Raw genomic sequence first — 18558 nt, 5'->3', positions numbered from 1 at the left:
GCTGGTTTAAAACTCACCTATTTGCAAGTCGAAGAAGAGTCCTTTGTCATGCAGCCTAGCTTTAATTCAAGGTAAAACTACTCCACTTGTCTTTCCTTTCACTGTTTGAGGTATCCATAGTAACCCAGCTAGTATTTCCCTGGTTCGGTCATTAGAAGCAGGAGAATGCACAGGTACATGCTTACTGAGCTAGCACGGTATGTTTTGACGGGCCAGGGATTCCTTTGTGTGGCTTGTTTAACACCAGCTGCAGTCAGAATGCACCTCACGAGAGCTCCACAGGACAAATGGTCCCAGCCCGGGTGGAGGATAGAGAAGAAGTACACAAACAAGGCCCTATTAGGGAACTGGGCAGAGGACCGGCTGCAGGTAAGCACTGTGTTATTCTTGTTTAGTTAAAATGATGAAATAAAAACAACGACAGTTTTAGAGATACTACTCATTCCAAAGTCATTCCACACGCCAACTTTGACGCAACACATTTCAACCACTAACAGGAGCATTGAGGACTCTCATGTCCTCATCAATGCAAAACATTATTTCCACTTCATGGTGAAGGTTTTACCTTGCTGGTGTAATTACACACAGATTATGTGCTAAAATTAGCAGAACGATTTTATATTCTCTACTGTTTCCCAACCTGAAAAGTAACATTGTTCACTGTGAGGAATCAGATTAAACAGACTATTAATAAGCATCACTAAGCCACTAGATTAAAATGTTAGTTGTGGTCCAAACTCATTCCTAATTTATTCCCAGTTCTTTACAGCGACAAGTTTATAGGCACATTTCACAACAAACTAGCCTGCAAGTTCACAAAATTTATACAAATGCTTTATTATTAGTTTAGTGCTTTTCACAGTGGAACATACAAATGAACAAGTTACATTTATTAATAATAATAATAATAATAATAATAATGCATTGGTTTTATATAGCGCTTTTCTGGACACTCAAAGATGCTTTACGTTGCATTATTCATTCACTCCATATTGGTGGTTGTAAGCTACAGCCACAGCTGCCCTGGGGTGTCTACCTGACAGAACCAAGGTTGACAATCTGCGCCATCGGCTCCTCCGACCACCACCAACCACTCACTCACTCACGTTGAAAAAGTGGTGCTGCTCTGTCAACTAAAACATGTAGGCTGGATGTAACACATACCGTTTCTGCAAGTACACACTTCTAGCAGTTTTACACTGGGCTCGGCATAATCCATCTTGTTGCTTCAAAGGACCATGGGAGACCACACACACCCAGCCTGCAGTGAACGCACCCAGCTGCACGATGAGACGCCCCCCCCGACTTGACAGCGGCACTAAAAGAAAACTCTGCATCAGGACCAATTTTAGATTTAACGGAATAAATATTGTTAGCTACTTTCCGTATCCTCTATGCGGAGCGCCAGAGCATACACACACCATGGCATACGTCATCGCGGGTGTCCGGGTGCTGGACGCCCGCGATGACGTATGTACACACGACCAGAGGAAGAACAACTAAAGAAAGTGAACTTTTATATTCTAGAGTAATTGGCGGAATGAAACCCCACCACAAACATTCCGATTTTTACAGTTCAATTAGAAAAAAATTAGGTATAGTGCCTTTAAGCTAAACCTCTGATCCGAATCTATACCCAAAGCCACTGCACCGCTAAGGGCAGACCAATCCGCAAAGAGTTACATGCACTGGTTCACTTCAACCCAAACAAACTCAGGGCACAGGAACACTGCAAGCCACTATACACCTGCAGATAGTGTATACTGTATCACTAGGACTGGGTTTGGTAATGTTCATGTTAGAGGCGATTGATAGGGAAGTGACACACACACAAAAGACAAAATAGTAAAAAAAAAAAAAAAGTTAGCCCGCTCATACATACATCTCATACCGCTCATACAAGTACATTGGAAGCCAACACAGATGATCTACAGGGAGTGGACTCACCCACTAACAAAAACGGCGAACTAAACTAAAAAGAAAATGATTTGGCAGCGGAAAACATGAACACTGGAAAAACTAGCAAAAAGAAAATACTGCACTGCAAAAAGTGGATTCTAAGCAAGTAAAAAATGTCTTACTTTAAGAAATAAGTTCTTATTTTTTCCCTAAAAAGTAATAATGTCTCACTGAGCAAAGTTTTCTTGAGAAAAAAAATCTTATTTTAGGAAATAAAATCTAGTCATTTCTTGTTCAGATATATTTGCTAAAAAAAACTTGCTAATTTTTCTTGTAACAAGAAAGAAAAACTTTTTGAATCTTCTTCAACAACTCTTAATGTAAGAACTGATTCTCACAGAGAGATAATACATTCCATTCTTTAAAGTGGGCGGCTCGGTGGCACAGCGGTTAGAGCCTCAGCTTCACAGCTCGAAGGTCCCGGGTTCAATTCCCACCAGGACGGGGCCTTTCTGTGTGGAGCATGTTCTCCCCATGTCTAACACTAAAAACATGTACAATAGGTGAATCCTCCAGCCAGGTGATTCTGACCATCAGACTGGCTCCACATCATGGAACCAGATGGAACCATATTGTATGTGTAATTTAGAACATTTTACTTAAATCAAGCAACATTTAAGTAAAATATCCCTCAATTTTTCACTGAATAAGAATGTTTTCCCTAAATTATTCCATTTTCTGAGGACATTTTGCTTAATAGTCATTTATTTGCTTACATTTAGTGTTTCTGTCTTGTTTTATGATGAAAAATATTCTAGAAATAAGAATTCTTAGCAAGAAAAAAACACTGACCCCATTGGCAGAATTTTTTCCTTCAAACAAGAAAAAACGTCTTATTTTAAGATTTTTGTCCTTGTTTTGAGAAGGGTGCTTTTTGCAGTGTGAGGCATTGTCCTCCCACGCCCAGTCATTCATTCACCACAAAGCATCACTCGTCTGTGTGATTCTTCTAAATTCTAAAATTTCTTCAGCACTTTGTAACTGTTGTTTAGAAAAGTGCTATAAAAATAAAGTTTATGATTGTTATTCTTATAATTTTTTATTTGTTTTTACGGGGAATGCCCAGTATATTGCACAAAGAAAACCTGGGACTAATCAGAGCTAAACCAGGTCTAAACATTTGGGCTAATTCTGAGCTGTTGTGCTTGTGTCATGATGTATGTAGCTAATAGCAGAACAACGCAGGACCAGGTAATGCCACAGAAACCTTATTCCCCCCAAAAAGTACATTCTTCAGAAAGCTTTCATAAAACATGTCGTCCATGACTGAAATAAAGTCCATCCCTGTCATGTTGGTCTCAACAGCTTCAGATTTTCTCTTGTAGCTCTGCTTCACAGTGACAGCAGAGAGCACATTCTATTGCCGCTCTCAAAAACATGGAGCTGTGGTGGGTGTTACAATATCACCCCCTGCTTTGAAGTTGTGCTTAACAACAATCAAGAGTTATCCAATCAGAGGCTGCTTTCTAAAAAGAGAGCTTCAACGGGATTTCCCATAGAGCTTCAGGCAGCTCCGAGGGACAGGGAAGACCACACTGAAACACCTGATTAACTACTGACTTCCTTACACAATTTAACACACTCTAGTGGATTAATCATGACATTTTAATACATTTGCAAAATAAAATGCATTTTCATTTGCCATTTTTTCATGAAATTTTGTAGAAGTTCATCTTAACTTGAAGTCAAAGAGGAGCCGCCACATAATCCAGAACATGTGTAGCATTCTCCATAGTTTTCTGCACCTCAACTGGTATTCAAATCTATAACGATGATACGGCTTGGTTCAGCATCAGTGCTGTGTCCTGGTGGGAGCGGCTGGAGTCAGACTAATTGCATTGACGTTCATCCTGCTTCAGACCAGCGCTTCAGGAATGATTTCAGAAATATCGCACCACTGTGGATCGATTGCAAAGTGTGAGCTTTACTGATCTTTGAGCTGCGCCTTTAGCTTCAACGTCTCTTTGTTGCCCTTTTTCTTTACCCATTTATTTTGTCTGTTGCAGTTCAATCGGGAGACACAGTTTGCCCACAGCAGCACCAGCCGATCAGACTACCAACCATATTGGCATGTCAAGTCAGACAGCTTTGAGAGAGGATCTGGCTTGCTGAGAACAGAGGTCAACAATTTAACTGCTCATCCATGCAATTAAAACTCATCGTAGTGTCAATCACATACCTCACAAACTAAGGCTTTCACCATCTTCTCGTTCTGCATATTTAACAAATATGTGTTCAAGCTGAATGCTGGTTGGTCTCTGTGTAACTCCTACCACTTTAAGCACTTTAAAAATAGCAGCAATGTGCTGATATGACTTTTATGTCATAATCCTGTAGGGGGCAGTGAGTACGGGCTAACTGTGTCACTACTACTGTGTGTTATCTTCAGGGGCTGCCGGCCAAGCTGCTTTTTGCCCAGCAGGGTTCACCATCCTCTCATGGCTTGGTCACACTGTATGATGAGAGCTACGGAAGGAAACGCACTAATGCCCTGCCAACGCTGCAGCCGTGTCATCAAAAGAGCGCGGCATGGCAGCCTCAGAGGCCAAATACTGGTAATGTCTATGGCACTGTCCACACAGGGGAGGAGAAGCAAAGTTAGTTCAAAGATCCAATATTATGATGAACAGTTAAATATACTGCTTACTCTTAGTTCTTCAAGTATTATGGCTTCAATTAATCTCATTTTAAAAAGATATTCAATCGAACAACAATTGGTGACAAACAACAGCAGCAGCAGGGTATGATAAAAAAGACCAAGTAGTAGTAAAATATTTTACTGAAGAAATATAATATTAAAACTTTTTTTTATGTGATCAAGTGTGAATAATGAAGATTAAAAAAATACAATGAGCCATGTCAACATTTTTTACTAAACAATCAAAAACCTTGCCCAGAGTGCAGCAGGACACTCAGGCTGTTTTACAGGTTTTAGGACAAATTGTTGTTTGTTACTCCTAAGGAAATTAGGAGTAACAATTTCCTTAAGAATAACGATTCCCGTTACTGCAACCGGAATTGTTACATTCACAGGATATACTGTACAAAACAAATCAACATCTTAAAATGTGACACTGGCAATATCATCCTAACAAGTTATTAGTCACTGCTAATTAGCTACATGTCCAATAATGCAATGACTTTTCAAGCAACGGAAAAATTGGCTGTAAAAGTCTGAAATTCTCTGTATATATGGCAAGAGTGCTGCATTAAAATGTATTTAGGATTAGATGAGGTTTTGAACTGTGTAACGCTGTCTAGTTCAAGAAAACTATGGTCAGAATTTTAATTAGAGATACTTTTAGAAATGACTGAGTAATTAAGGGAGAGTGAAATAACTTGCAATAAACAAGTTCTTTCTCCTTTGTGAACACACCAGCCACTGTTGAAGACCACAGTTTTACAAGATCCCCAATTAATTAATTCTTCTCTGCCCACTCTCATTTACAGCTTTTCCAAACTACTCACAGCAGCTACAAAGGCACTGTTTTGACAAAGTGGAGCCACACGTCCCTGCTCTAAGTGTGTACAGGTCGGCCTTCCAGCGGCATCCCCTCAGTGCCTTTTGCCAGAGCCGCGCTGCCAGGGCCTCAGTCTGGACTTCCAGCCACCTTCACAGGGCCAACCACCTTAACAAGGATCTGGACCTGAGACAGCAAAAACTGAGGCAGGTCCCAGATCAGTGTGTGAGACGACCCCTCTCCGGCAAGCATGGCAAATACATTTTTGGATAGCCATATTTGAACAAGTACAAAGTGCAATTTCACTGTAGATTTGTTTGTGTGTAGTAGTGGTTAGACTACAGTGAAGGTATACATGCCTTTCAGTCATATGACTTTTGCTGTTATGGTAGCCATTTTGAATACCGAGGTAGAATTATGCAGTACTACAACCAGACTACAACATGTAACAACATCTGAGATATTGTTACATGTTGTAGTACTGCATAATTCTACTTCGGTATTCAAAATGGCCACCGGAACTATGCGTGATGTCATTGGACTCATGTATACTTTATAGCCCCCTCTGAGGCTGCACAATATGTCGCCCAATTATTGTAATTGCTATATCAGGTAACACAGTATCCATATTGTAAGGAATCGATATGAATAGATATAGTCTGAGCTCTTCAATATTTTAGCAATAGTTAAGACACATCAAATATAGAATTTTAAAAATGTTTTTAAATTGTGCATCCCTAGTCCCCAGGGGAATTTGTCCTTAGACACACTGTTCAATGCAACTGGAAGAATCTATCAAGAGCAGTGGGCAACCACACTGTAGTGCCCAGGGACCCATCTCCAGATCCGACTACAGGCATGGTTCAGGACAAAGATGGAGGATCAGTCTGTTACACATGTAATAAATCGACCGAGACCCAAGGGAGACCCTATAGTTTAGCTATAAAAAGAGTACCATGACCGTCTACTGAGGTGAAGGCTCTCACCACTCAGCCACCATGCTGCTGTTGTAGTGGTGGCAACACTAAGCAGATAACACCAGAAGTAATACAAGCGAATTGCGAGCAGTAGCAGTAAAAAGTGGTGATATTGTTAATAGCAGATACTATTTTGAGATTAGTTCCACCCCTCCACATTACACTATGACTTACACATCCCCCAAAACTATAGCTCCTTATTTGATTGTAATTGGGGTAGCTTTTGTAGATGCTTATGCGTAATTAGTTGATGATTTAAAAATCTTATGGAGCATTAGGGAAATAAATGTGATTTAAATATATCAGACTAGCTCTCATAATAGTGTTATAGCGGTGTTGTGGAGCTGTTAATGTGTTTATGTAGATGAGTGTGAGAGTCAGAGCAGAGGTGGGGGCAATAAATTATGTCTGACAGTCCAACAGTTCATTATGTGCTGGTCCAACCCCTGATCGCTCTCTCACTCTGAGCCTTGGTTACCCTTGATAGTTTATAAATAGAAAAAAAAGTGTTGAAGCCAAAAGTGACCTGCGTGTTGTGAAAATCTTGGAGCGCAAGTGATCCAAGCCTGAGTCTAGAGGGAGCTGCCTGCCTCCCGTTCCATTAGGTGTTTAATTACAGGAATCCCAGTGTTTCATTAGTAGGAATCAGAGATGCTTATGTTTGATGGTCAACCATCTGTGTGCGCTGGAGCTTGTGTCTGCAGGCTGCTCCCCAGTGCAGCTGCCACAGCCGTCTCACCTACTGTTAGATACTTCTCTGTGCTCCTGCTGCCTGTGTCACATGGCAAGTGGAGTTTCTCTGAAGCACGGCTGCATTTGCCTTCCCATCCACATGATGGTGCTATAGCAGCATGTCACTCCCTCAAAACTGTCAGTGTGCATCTGTAGCTTGTCAAAGCTTGATGGGTAAAAAAAAAAAGCATAATGTTTTAGGACTATATAAATGCAATAAATAACTTTGATTATTTTCTTCTAAACCTAATCAGTAACAAAGACATACAAAATAATCACACTAGTATCAACATTGTCTTACTGCTGTATAAGTTGACTGTCATTTATGGAGAATGAAGCATTATTGTCCAAATCCTTTCATGAACTATGCCATTGTGTGTGGAATTATTAAATATGTCCATAGGAACAGAAGATGAAAAAATGTAGTGTAACAATGAACAGAGAGACACATCAGTCCTTGGAGAAGAAAAAAAACAACAATGGTAAATGTTTGTGATGTCTCGTGTCCTTTGATGCATGCATGACTTTATGAACATGCCACATATTGAAAGGCATTGGCTTCATAGCAGTGTTGGTAATACCCAGTGCCTTACATTTTGATGTTTTAGTTTGTGTTTTACAGAATTGGTTTTGACGTCCACTCTGACCTGTGCAATGAAAAGAGGAAGTTCCAGAGAAAACAAATATGAATAAAGAAACTCATTTGCATGTTTCCTTCCCATGGTATTTTTTTTAATTTTATTCCAAATATTTGAATTACATCTTAACAAAGAATTCCAGTAATCCCCCCCCAATGATGAGACACTAAAATGTAAATAGAAAAACATCTTTACACATATTTACAAATGGTCTTTGATTGTTAGAGGAACATAAAAAAATAAGCCAGACATTTTTCATTTAGATGTCAGTAAAGTGTAAAGAAACTAAAGTGAAATGTGCTCGTATCATTTAGAACTTTAAAACATTGTAAGCAAAATATAACTTTCCGTTGTGGATCCAAAAAGACATCAAAGCCAATCATTGCTCAAAACTTGAATCCTTATTACACACTGGTCTGGCGAGGCTTCTTATCATGCAGCGAGAGAACAAATGGGAATAGCACTCCCTTTGCGGCTGAGAGGACACTCAGCTCCTCGTCTGCAAAACTAGGAGACACCTCATCGGCATCAAACCTCAGACTAAACTGGCGGTTCACACAGAATACGTTTGCATCCATCGCAACACACTGAAAAGCCGGGCATCTTAGAATGCGCTTGCTACTGCACTCGTACCACAGTCTTGCCACTGTGTGATATCTATACACGCTGAGCCCGAGCAGTGGATTGACATCGAAGCGGTACAAAAACCTCCCCATTGCCACCATATCTGCAGTCCTGTCTTTACTCCCCAACAGACTCGCCCTCCAAGAGTTCGTTTGTGGGTTGTAGCGCAGGAGCATGCACCGCAGAGTGCCGCCGGAAACAAAAATCTCCCCGTCGCATACCGTTACGTGATGGGCAACCGCAAAAGTGTCATTAGGAAGAGGTGCCACGAATGCCCATCTGTCCAGGCGCGGGTCGTAGCGCTCCACAGAGGACAGGCACTCGCCCCCAATGGCGTAGATGCAGCCATCCAGAGCTGCCAGTTTGCACCGCGGCCTGGCTTGGTTCATGGGACTGATCTCTTTCCAAATGGATGTCAAAGGATTGTAGCAAAACACTCGCTTTGATGGAGTCACATCTCTGCCTATGCGCTGGCAGCCCAATGCCACATAGAGATAATTATCCAGAGTACACATAGCGCAAGCCTTAGAGACAACCTCAGGTGGGATCTGGCAGAGTTTGTGCCAAGAGTCTTTGTGGTCGTCGTAGTAGTAGATTGCACTCGAGGATTGTGCACCTTCGGCATTTTGAGTCCAATCTTGAGGGTCAATGTCGGCCGCCATAACGAACTTCCTCCCCTTCGTTCTCCACTTCCTGATTTGCTCTCGTTCACCAGCCAGCAGCCGTCCATAAAGGTTTGGATCTCTGAGCACCTGCAAGTAGTTGTCTGACATGACGCTAAGAGCTGCTTGCTGAACTAATTTCTGTTCCCTCTTTTTCGCCAAATGCAAAGTTTCTAAACAATTACCTAAATTGACTTTACTTTTCACACTTTCCAAATCTCTGCCATCACCCCATTGAAGCTGTGAAAATAAAGGTTTTGCATCTAGTTCTGATTCTTCCACATTTGTGGCTTCCATTGAAGGACGGATCTTACGGTGAACTGAGGGAGCAGTGGAGGAGTTCGTGGCGGTGTCCCTTGATGTCAAAAGGGGCACGGCGAACTCCGACTGCTCTGCCGCAGACTGATAACTCTGGTTGCGTTGAAGTGCGGGCCTGGCGGGGTGTCTCTGCTTGAGCGTTCCCAGTGGAATGGAGGAATTCTGATCATTGCTCTGCGCTAAAACCAGATCACGCATAATGATGGTGGAAGGAGGTTCGGTGAGAATGCTGCTGCGACTCACAACCTCCACTGCTGGCATAGAGTTCCTTGATTCAGTAATTGAGTGAGAGGAGGACTCTACGTAGTAATCGTATATCTTCCCCCGCACAATCTGATCTCCTGTTCCCTCCGACACCACGTTTGCATCCTCCACTTTGATCTCGGCCTTGGAGAGGAAGCTGCTGTGGGCCCCCTGGCGTTCCAAGTCCTGCCTGAGCTCCCTGCCCACACCCACACTCCCCTCCAGCCGCTGCAGGAAGCATGGGGAGAGGCGCCCCGTTGCATTGGTTGTACCACATTGGGCTGGAGGAGGAAGCTTCAAAGACGATCCAAATGAAATATTACTTGTGGACACTGCTGGCTGCCCGAGAAGATCCAGTGTGTCGTCTTTGCCGATGTTGCTACTGTCACTGCATGCTGGGTTAAAAGCATTGTCACCGTTTATTAAAGCATCTCTGCTCGGTTCTTCTTTCGATTTGTCCAAGAAGCAATTATCATCCTTTGTTGTCGATTTCTCCTCCATAACTTCTGCATCATTTTTTGGTTTGTCCAGCATTGCCTTGCAGTTTTGACAAGGCCCATTTTTGCCACACACTCGTTTTGTCTGGTTTTCTCTCGAGCTATAAAACTTGTACGCGAAGGAAACCAACAGCACCACAGCGACAGAAAGGCTCAGCTTCAGCAGGAGCTGCATGTCGAACTGGACACCCAAAAGGTCCGCGATAGGCATAGCTGTGGAGGCAGTGACGACCGGCTCATATATCCTTACTGAAGAAGATCAGTGTGGCTGCTCGAACAAAACATGCTGATCATTGTGGACCCTGGCCTTGATCTGATGACTGCTCCTCTTTAGACAAGCACACAGGTGTAAAATGATACCTCTGCTGAGGCTATTTGCATGCCTGGCTTTAAAGAGGTGGAGCGCAGGTGACGCGCTACCTACCACAAATCCAAATGATTCATGAATAAGTCAATAAACCCATCATATCTGTCAGGCAAGTATCCGGGACAATCTTTTCTTTTTTTTTCCTTTTCCTTTTCATTCACAAAGTGGTTCTTACAGAAACTAAAACTTCATCTTTATTCATGAATAGGAGTGGTGCTAGTCATATTTTGTCCTGCTACAATGTCCATTTTTAATATTTTTTAAAATATGATGATAGATGGTGACACACAGCATAGTTTGGCTGAACACACTGCAGGAGCAGCAGGTGGAGAGCCTAGTTTGAATAAGGGGTGTGGAGTTATGATAGGTGACATTTATCAAATGCCCAATAACCAGGATACATCTGTTTGCATAGCCATGCTGCAGATCAAAGGTCGTCTCGGTGCCAGCGCTGCAGTGCAGACACATGAATTAAGGGTTTGACTAAAACGCTTTTGGTATGCACAAGAAGTATAATGAAAGTATAAAGAGTAGCTTGTCATAAGGAGTATGTACTGTATGTAAGAGCACTTAATGGATGTGGTTCTTCAAGCATCACTGTTGGTGGTTATTAAAGTGTGTGCACAGAGGGTGTGTCACAGCTGCTCAGCCTGACCGACAGTCATATGATCTCTCACAGACAACAAGGAAACCAGAGGCAGGGAGCACAATTCACTCCTGAATTATTCACACATGTGACAGAGAGAAAGAGTCTTCTTCTCACCACAGCTGTGAGCTGGACCCGAGCACAATGAAAATACAATGTGCATCATGACGCCAGGCTCCGTTTTCAAATTTGCATCATGTTACCAAACAAACAGAAGACTGACATGCAATTTATCAGTTCATTGTGAGTGTGTTGACAGTAGTGTATTATGTCTTGTACAATAAGATAATGGTTGTTTATGTAAATGTTTTAATCAGTGGTTCCCAAGAGTTAATCTGAAAAAATAAATAAAAAAAATAAAAAATAAAAAATAAAAAATAAAAAATAAAAAATAAAAAATAAAAAATAAAAAATAAAAAATAAAAAATAAAAAATAAAAATAATAATAATAATAATAATAATAATAATAATAATAAAACACTAATAACCCTTTATAATAACTACATGCTATGAATCATTGGTAAAACATTTATTAATACTTTATTTATATAAAGAAAACATTTACAAAGCTTTCCTTATCAAATCATGATTGTTTATTATCAGAAATAGGGATTAACATTTGACACACTCTTTTGAAAACCTTACCCCTCCTGGCAGAACTGTGCACAATGAAACATGCACCACACCAATTGATTTGATGCTTATTAATTATTACAAGGAAAGCTTTGAAAATGTGTAATTAAAAATGACAGAGTGGGTCTTTTTACTCCATCGCGTTATGTTTTTTGACAGGAAATACCTTTCAAGTTAAATGTAAGGCAATGAAATTTGACAGCCAATTAATTTGAAATATTCTATTAACCCCACTATATGTCCCACTCCGTTGTTGTAATCATGCCCTTGATTGCCCAGGCACCCCTAGGAGACATTCAGACCTAACTACAGACCAGAATCAATTTGGAATACTTTTCAGAAACGAGCAGTGGAAATAGACCAGCTCTTCTCTCTTGGATGTGAAAATGGTCATAAAAGTTGAGAGAGCGCCGTGCCTCCTGAATCAATACGAGTATGATAGCTGAGTTATAAACCTCCTGTGGGTGGACAATGATTGGTCTTCTTTGCTTCTGTAAGAAAAATGCGCCCATAAGACCCGCTGTTAATCATATTTGTGCAGTGTGTTTGCACCCTGAATGCATGAATATTGGATTGTACTTTTGACAAGGTGAGTGCGTATCCCAGTCGCACAGGTCAGGCCACCCGATTCGACTAAGCTTCCAAAAATCTCATCTGTTCCCTCCCCACCTGCTTCAAAACGTAATCCTTTAATACACATTGTGTCTTCAGAACAGCTTAAATTGGAAATTCTTGTAAAAGTTAAAAAAAAAAAAAAAAAAGTACTGGATTTCTAACCCGCCAGTGTGCAAGAGAGAAAAGAATACAGAAGGTTAAGAGCAATGTCAAAATCTACTTTCCTGATGTTGCAGCCAAAGCCAAATGAAATGCCCAAAACAATGTAATTTATGGAAACTATTCAGCTGTAGCAGGCAAATGAAATCTCTGTCCCTCAGCACTGTAAAACTCTTTCAGCAGAGAGGGGTGCAGTGTAGCAGGATTAACAGGAAATTAGATTGTTAAAGGGATTTGGCATTGCTGGTAAAAGAGTTCCATAATAGTCTGTGGCTATGTTTAAGTTGTTCAAACAAGACCAACAAGAACGATTCATTGGTCGCTCGCATCTTCCTGCATACAGTATTTATCTCTTTGCAGAATATAGAAATCGGTGGCATAGAAGGCGCATAATATCCTATTATGATCTATTCCATTGTAAGTTCTTGTATTACATTATAGATTTTACAGGTATCAACTATATAATTGTATCCTTTTTTAAAAAACAAGTGCCTGACTGTTACCAACATTAACAACACATCATACGGACTTAAGTATCACACTCGCCTTGTAGAAAATCGTACATTTCCCGTCTACAATAGGCACTCAAAGCGCTTTACATCAAGAAACCACTCACCTATTCACACTCTCATTCACGCACCAGTGTGCGCAGACACTGTCGCACCGTATGAATATTTTTTACTGTCAACGCCATTGTAGATAACTGCGGTGCAGCAAAGGTGTCATTATAATAAGCTTTACCTTCACTGAGGCACTTTGAGTTGTGCAGGAAAGCTCTCGAAGAAATAAAGTTGAGTTACTCTTGTGTGAGCAGCGATGTTGCAGTTATTAATAGGGTTCGTGTGAAAAGCTTTTGTCACGATTTATTGTGTATGACGATACTTAGGGTTTGACACGACTCATATTGTGATTGTAGAATATTGTGATTCAATGTTACATCTTAAATGACTTAGAAAGCAGTGGAGCTCTGCAGACTCACTAATACACATGGTAATGCTTTTGTATTGTGATACTACAACTACTGGTACTATTCAATTCAATACTACTATTATGAAACAATGTCGTAATCACGGTAAAAACGTATCATTATACACCATATATATCATAAAACAACATATTGTCCTAATTGTTATTCATAGCCTTCGTTGGTCAACATCTGGTCAGCAAACATTTGATTTGAATAACTGATAACGCATGATGGATACCAGAAACAGAAACACAACATTGGTTTGAGCTGTAGTCGAATTTTCATACGCATGTGAACAGAGATGTAAAATCTGACCTTGAAAGCCTTTAAGGTCAGTTTAAAAAAGTAAAACAAAGTCACATGAATTTTGATAATCTCTCCATTTTAATACAGATGAAATGAAACAAATGCAACAACCCTGTTTTACACACGCTGCCTCGGGTGAGCACCTCTCTGGAGATGACGGCTAAGAAAAGAGCCCATGGGTAGGACTGCAGATGCCTGGGTAGTAAGTTACGTATTGTACACAATGTGGCTCACTTAAGATAGTCATGTCACAAGTAAATAGCTGGATTACAGGTCGGTGACCACGAGCTGCGATGCTGTTGTTCGCAACACGCCAAGAACTGAGAAAGAATGTCACATGCACCAGGACCCCTAAAACAGCAGACACTTCTGGCAATTTTGAAGTCTTTGAAGAATTATAGCCATATCCACATAAAAGCTCAAATCATCATAAAGGTTCGGTTCTTGTTGTCTTTGAAAACATGGATGAAGTACAAAGAAAGGTGACTGCCACTGCAAAACCAACCCCTGGCCAGGACCCCATATAGCTTCTTTAATTATTTTCAATATTTACACTGATGTACACAAAATACACTCAAAAAGTTGTTTTTTTTTAAATCTTCTGATTTCTCTTTACCTCTTGTACATTCCAAGCCATCAAAACAAAGGGAAACAAAAAATATATTAATAAAAAAAAAAACAATGTTCCGGCTTATTCCATATGGTTTAATCAGGTGCTTCCGAGGGCAGACAGGCGGGTGGTCCGTTCTCAATCACATCACAAATAAATTCCGTTTTCTTTTTTCCATTTAGCGGACAAGAAAAACAAAATAAGGTTGAAGTGGGCAGGGCTTATATACGAGGTGGCGTTGATCGTCATATTGTTCTTTTATGGTTATACAGTAATTTTCAGTACAAAACTGTCGCGTGGTTTCCACACTTTTCTGCTCGACGCATGGGAGAGTTGATGACCAAAGAAGGCTTGCAGGATTGTACTGTTTTCGTATACGTTGAGTAAGAAGTGTGTGTGTGCGTGTAAGAGCAGAGAGTGTCCAGGTGGAGGGACTTTCACGTCAGTCCAGCAGTCGCTGTGAGGACAATGGCCATCCACAAAAGTCTGACGACATTCAGACGACAAGCACCATCTGAAAAATAAAACACCAACCAGCAATCAGACACTGATGTAATGACTAAAAAAAAAGTGTTATGTAAAGTGCATTTACATAAAAAGGGCAAGGTGCATGTGTTTAATGGAAGCAACAAATGGCAAGTGTGATGTTTTAGCACAAATTAGTCACTTCACACTCAAAATGTTATCTGTACAAGTGAACAGTACTATTGCAAACAATATTTGGTCAAATATTGCTGTCATCTTAAAAGTGCTTTTGTCTACACTTTATCATTGTGTGTTCCTTTTTTTCTGAAATTGCGTAATGTAGTTCATAAATAAACATGCAATAAACCATTGCTTGAATTCTGAAATTCTATTAGTTATTTTGAGTTGAACATAGGTGAATTTGTGGCAGGTTTGAGCACTACAGAAAATTCAAACTTGGGGGAAATGGTTTCTAGTTAAAGGAACCTTTGGCCTTTTGTATAAATAGCCCTTTAAACAGTTTTACAGGACGATTATTTTGCAGCGAGAAAACATTAGGAGACACACTGAAATTACGTTATTTATGAGTGCATTTTTAGTACTACGCTGTAAAACTCGGTTTGTCAACTTAAATTGGTTTCCATACCTCACATTTTTACAGTGTTGTTAATATTGTTCACTACTCAAGTGGGCATTTCATAAACCTTGAATGAAAACCAGGCAGAAATATAATTTTTGAAAGATGGTCCTCAAAAAAAGCAAATCTAAAAGGAAACCTTTTTCTTTGTCTGACCGCTGTTTCATGATGATCGGCCTGGAGTATTGACTGACCATGGGTTTTGGCTTGTACAGTAGAAGGTCTTGTGTTACACAAACATAAACTGGGAAATCAACAGCAATATTAAACTACAGATCGGAACCATTTCTAGTGGCTCACACTTAAGGGACTCATTACCGGAGATCTCGGATATGGCCTGTACTACAAACTGTACTTGTGTACTGCACTTACTCAAGTGTACTCAAGGCCATCTGAAATTTTAGACTTCACTTTAATTTCAGATACTTTAAGTGTTTTTTCTGGTTTAGACATGATGCACATCTAGTTTAGACATAATCTAGTACTGCAATGTAGGTCCTGATTTCCGAAGGCTGTTTTGTTTTGTTACAATCACAGTTCTGGCATGCAGTCCTGCCCTGTATTGTTTATTGTAAAAGACAAACTGTGCCCAATGACGGAGCTGTCGACATGATAAGACATAAAACAATCTCCATTTCATTCACACACAGCCTTCAGGTCTGAATATGTTCCTCAGTCGTCCAGGCAATTACCATGGCAACTGTTTTATCAAACCTTTAAGAGGTGTGAAGAAAACTGTAAAGAATATGTTACAGACCTGTCAGCCCAGCTAATAGCATTGTCTTAAAGAGGGGGTATTATGCTTTTTCAATCACATAGCACCAGTCTATAGCACACATGATGACAGTAAATTAAAATAACTGCCTTGTATAAAATTGCTCTCTCAAAATGGCTGTAGTGAATGTCTTGAAATAGGCCTCTGTCTCTTTAAGAACCTGTGACCCTTTCCGACACGTCCCTTCAAACGCTGTCTGTGGCATCATCACAACACTCCGCTCGTTGTCTCCACACGTATTAAAACTACAATCGATTTTCGGTGCATTTTAATTCATATTGTTGGAAAGGAGCTAGGCTTTATCACTTTGTGAACAATGGCCACACAGTATATGATTTGATCCAGCGTCTGACCCGGAAAGTGACGAACCTTCCACACCGCACGCTAAGGAGCTTTTGCTTTTTGTTTGGAGGCTATCTAGTCCCTCTTTGCATCTGCCATGCCCTGTGGATCTCTCACTATACCCCATGGACTACACAAGGATCTGCAGGAGCCCATACGCCTCAAAAGACGGACATTATCTGTGCAGGTGGACAATGGTTATTCGAGGTTACCCGTTAGCTTGTTTTAATCGACTACAGCTCATTGTTGATGAAAAGTCTGCAATAAACCACACATGTGTAAAGCCAGGCTCATTGTGTGATCATCGTAAAGGCTGCTTCGAGTAGTTGCCTGCTTTGTTGACGTTATTTGCGCATAATATGCAGCTTGTTGTCAATGAATGTTCCGAGCTGGCTGCTAGCTTGTCGCGGCTAATAGTGCCTTAGCTCCAGGAGAAAACCACTCGGCTACGACCCACTGTAGATTAAATAATATAATAACATGATGTAAAGCTTGAAAACGTAGATTTTGCATAATACCCCCCCTTTAATGAGAATAAAACAGCAGACTGAAGACTGTTACTGGTTATGGAAACTGTAACAGAGACGGCTGCAAACTCCCTGTTTTGGTTTGTCTCATGTCACACAACATGAGTAAGTAACTCGCACAGCACAGTAGCTTAGGTGTTAAAGCTACAGTGAGTTCACACAAGTTTTCCAATCCCAATGCGGTCATATACTTTTGGCTTTGTGCACAACTTACCTAAACTTACCTAAAAAAACTCTACATTTTAATGCAGGAGCTGACACCCACCCTCCCTTGAACAAAATGTCTCTTGCAGGTGAGCAAAATGTTCTTTACACTTATAGGCTGCAACATTCATAACAATATTTAACAAATGTCCCCAAATAATTGCTCATCACATCCTGTAATGTGCTCATTCAGCCATAAACCCATCATCGGAGGTCTCCACAGACTGCAGTCATATAGAAGTCGTGTGCCATCTGCTCGCCTTCAGATCTTGGCACTAGTTTTACTGTTCTTCTGCCAGACCTGTTTTTCTTAAAGGGACAACCGGGACTGATTTGAGAGGCGACAAGCTCTATTTTAATAAAAGATGACTCCACCTCATGGAGCTGGACTTAAATCACCAGCTGAAGATACAATGCTTCATTTTGCGCATCATCAGCCTGCTAGAGCCTGTGAAGCTTGAATCTACTCAGTCATTTGCATTTAAAACCACAATGCATCCCTTTTCTTATTCCTTTTATTTCATCTGTTTGTACTTTCTTCTTTTTTTTCTTTTGCACATGTTTGCAGCATTAAAGCATAACACAAAGCTCCCCCATGGGTATACTTTGAAACAAAGCCAAATATTATCTGCTTTTTAACAAGCAGAGACCTCAAACTCAACTTCTTTGTGAGTAATTGTCCATCTCGACAGCTGTTATCTGTATGCAGCTATAGCTCATATATCTCAGTACAAAATGCTCTATTGTTTGTCACATCGATTAGATTTGCAATGCCAATCTCTGTTTCTAATCCTAAATTGTCTATCATTGTTGTCGTGATGTTGTGGTCTGAAGGGCTTTACACAGGACGTCCTTAATGTTAGTGGTCTGGGAGATAGCTGTTCATCCAATATGTAATACTGTGACCTCGAGGGCCAGGCTGCACACCTATTTGACTTGCATGTAAAGTTCCTGGCTGACCTGAATCTGTCCTTGCACAGACACACCTGCTTCTGAGCTCACCAGCACATTTGCATATTTAGATTTGCATCCCTGAGACACAACCAGTCGGTAAAATGAGGACGAAAATAAGAACAAATGGAGACAGTGAATTGCAATTGTTAGTGGAACAAGATGAGAGATGCTTGTTGTATCTAGAATTAGAAGCTGGAAAATGTCCCAGAATTACGCATTTTTATTTTTTAATTGTTGTAA

The 18558-nt window shown here is 40.6% G+C and overlaps 3 protein-coding genes across 4 annotated transcripts in view; 1 reads left to right on the top strand and 2 right to left on the bottom strand.

The window, feature by feature from the left end:
* Positions 1 to 258: 258 nt before the first annotated feature.
* cfap107 (cilia and flagella associated protein 107) lies at positions 259 to 5693 on the top strand (the record flags this gene model as incomplete). Its single annotated transcript, XM_079578490.1, has 4 exons — positions 259 to 369; positions 3966 to 4079; positions 4349 to 4514; positions 5410 to 5693. The coding sequence occupies 4 exons, from the start codon at positions 259 to 261 to the stop codon at positions 5691 to 5693; spliced, it is 675 nt and encodes a 224-aa protein (XP_079434616.1).
* A 2314-nt stretch (positions 5694 to 8007) lies between these two features.
* On the bottom strand, positions 8008 to 11311 carry klhdc7a (kelch domain containing 7A). Its single transcript, XM_079578900.1, has one exon. The coding sequence runs from the start codon at positions 10320 to 10322 to the stop codon at positions 8172 to 8174; it is 2151 nt and encodes a 716-aa protein (XP_079435026.1). The 5' UTR covers positions 10323 to 11311; the 3' UTR covers positions 8008 to 8171.
* A 2530-nt stretch (positions 11312 to 13841) lies between these two features.
* Positions 13842 to 18558, bottom strand: part of igsf21a (immunoglobin superfamily, member 21a) — a 177768-nt gene continuing 173051 nt past the window's right edge. For both annotated transcript variants that reach the window (XM_079579111.1, XM_079579112.1), the window contains exon 10: positions 13842 to 14928. In XM_079579111.1, coding sequence (XP_079435237.1) covers positions 14852 to 14928 — 77 coding nt within the window. In that variant the 3' untranslated portion in view covers positions 13842 to 14851. The remainder of the gene's footprint in view (positions 14929 to 18558) is intronic.

The sequence above is a fragment of the Gobius niger genome, assembly GCF_951799975.1.
Source record: "Gobius niger genome assembly, chromosome: 20".
Lineage (NCBI taxonomy): Eukaryota > Metazoa > Chordata > Actinopteri > Gobiiformes > Gobiidae > Gobius > Gobius niger.
This window is presented reverse-complemented; position numbering and strand designations above follow the sequence as displayed.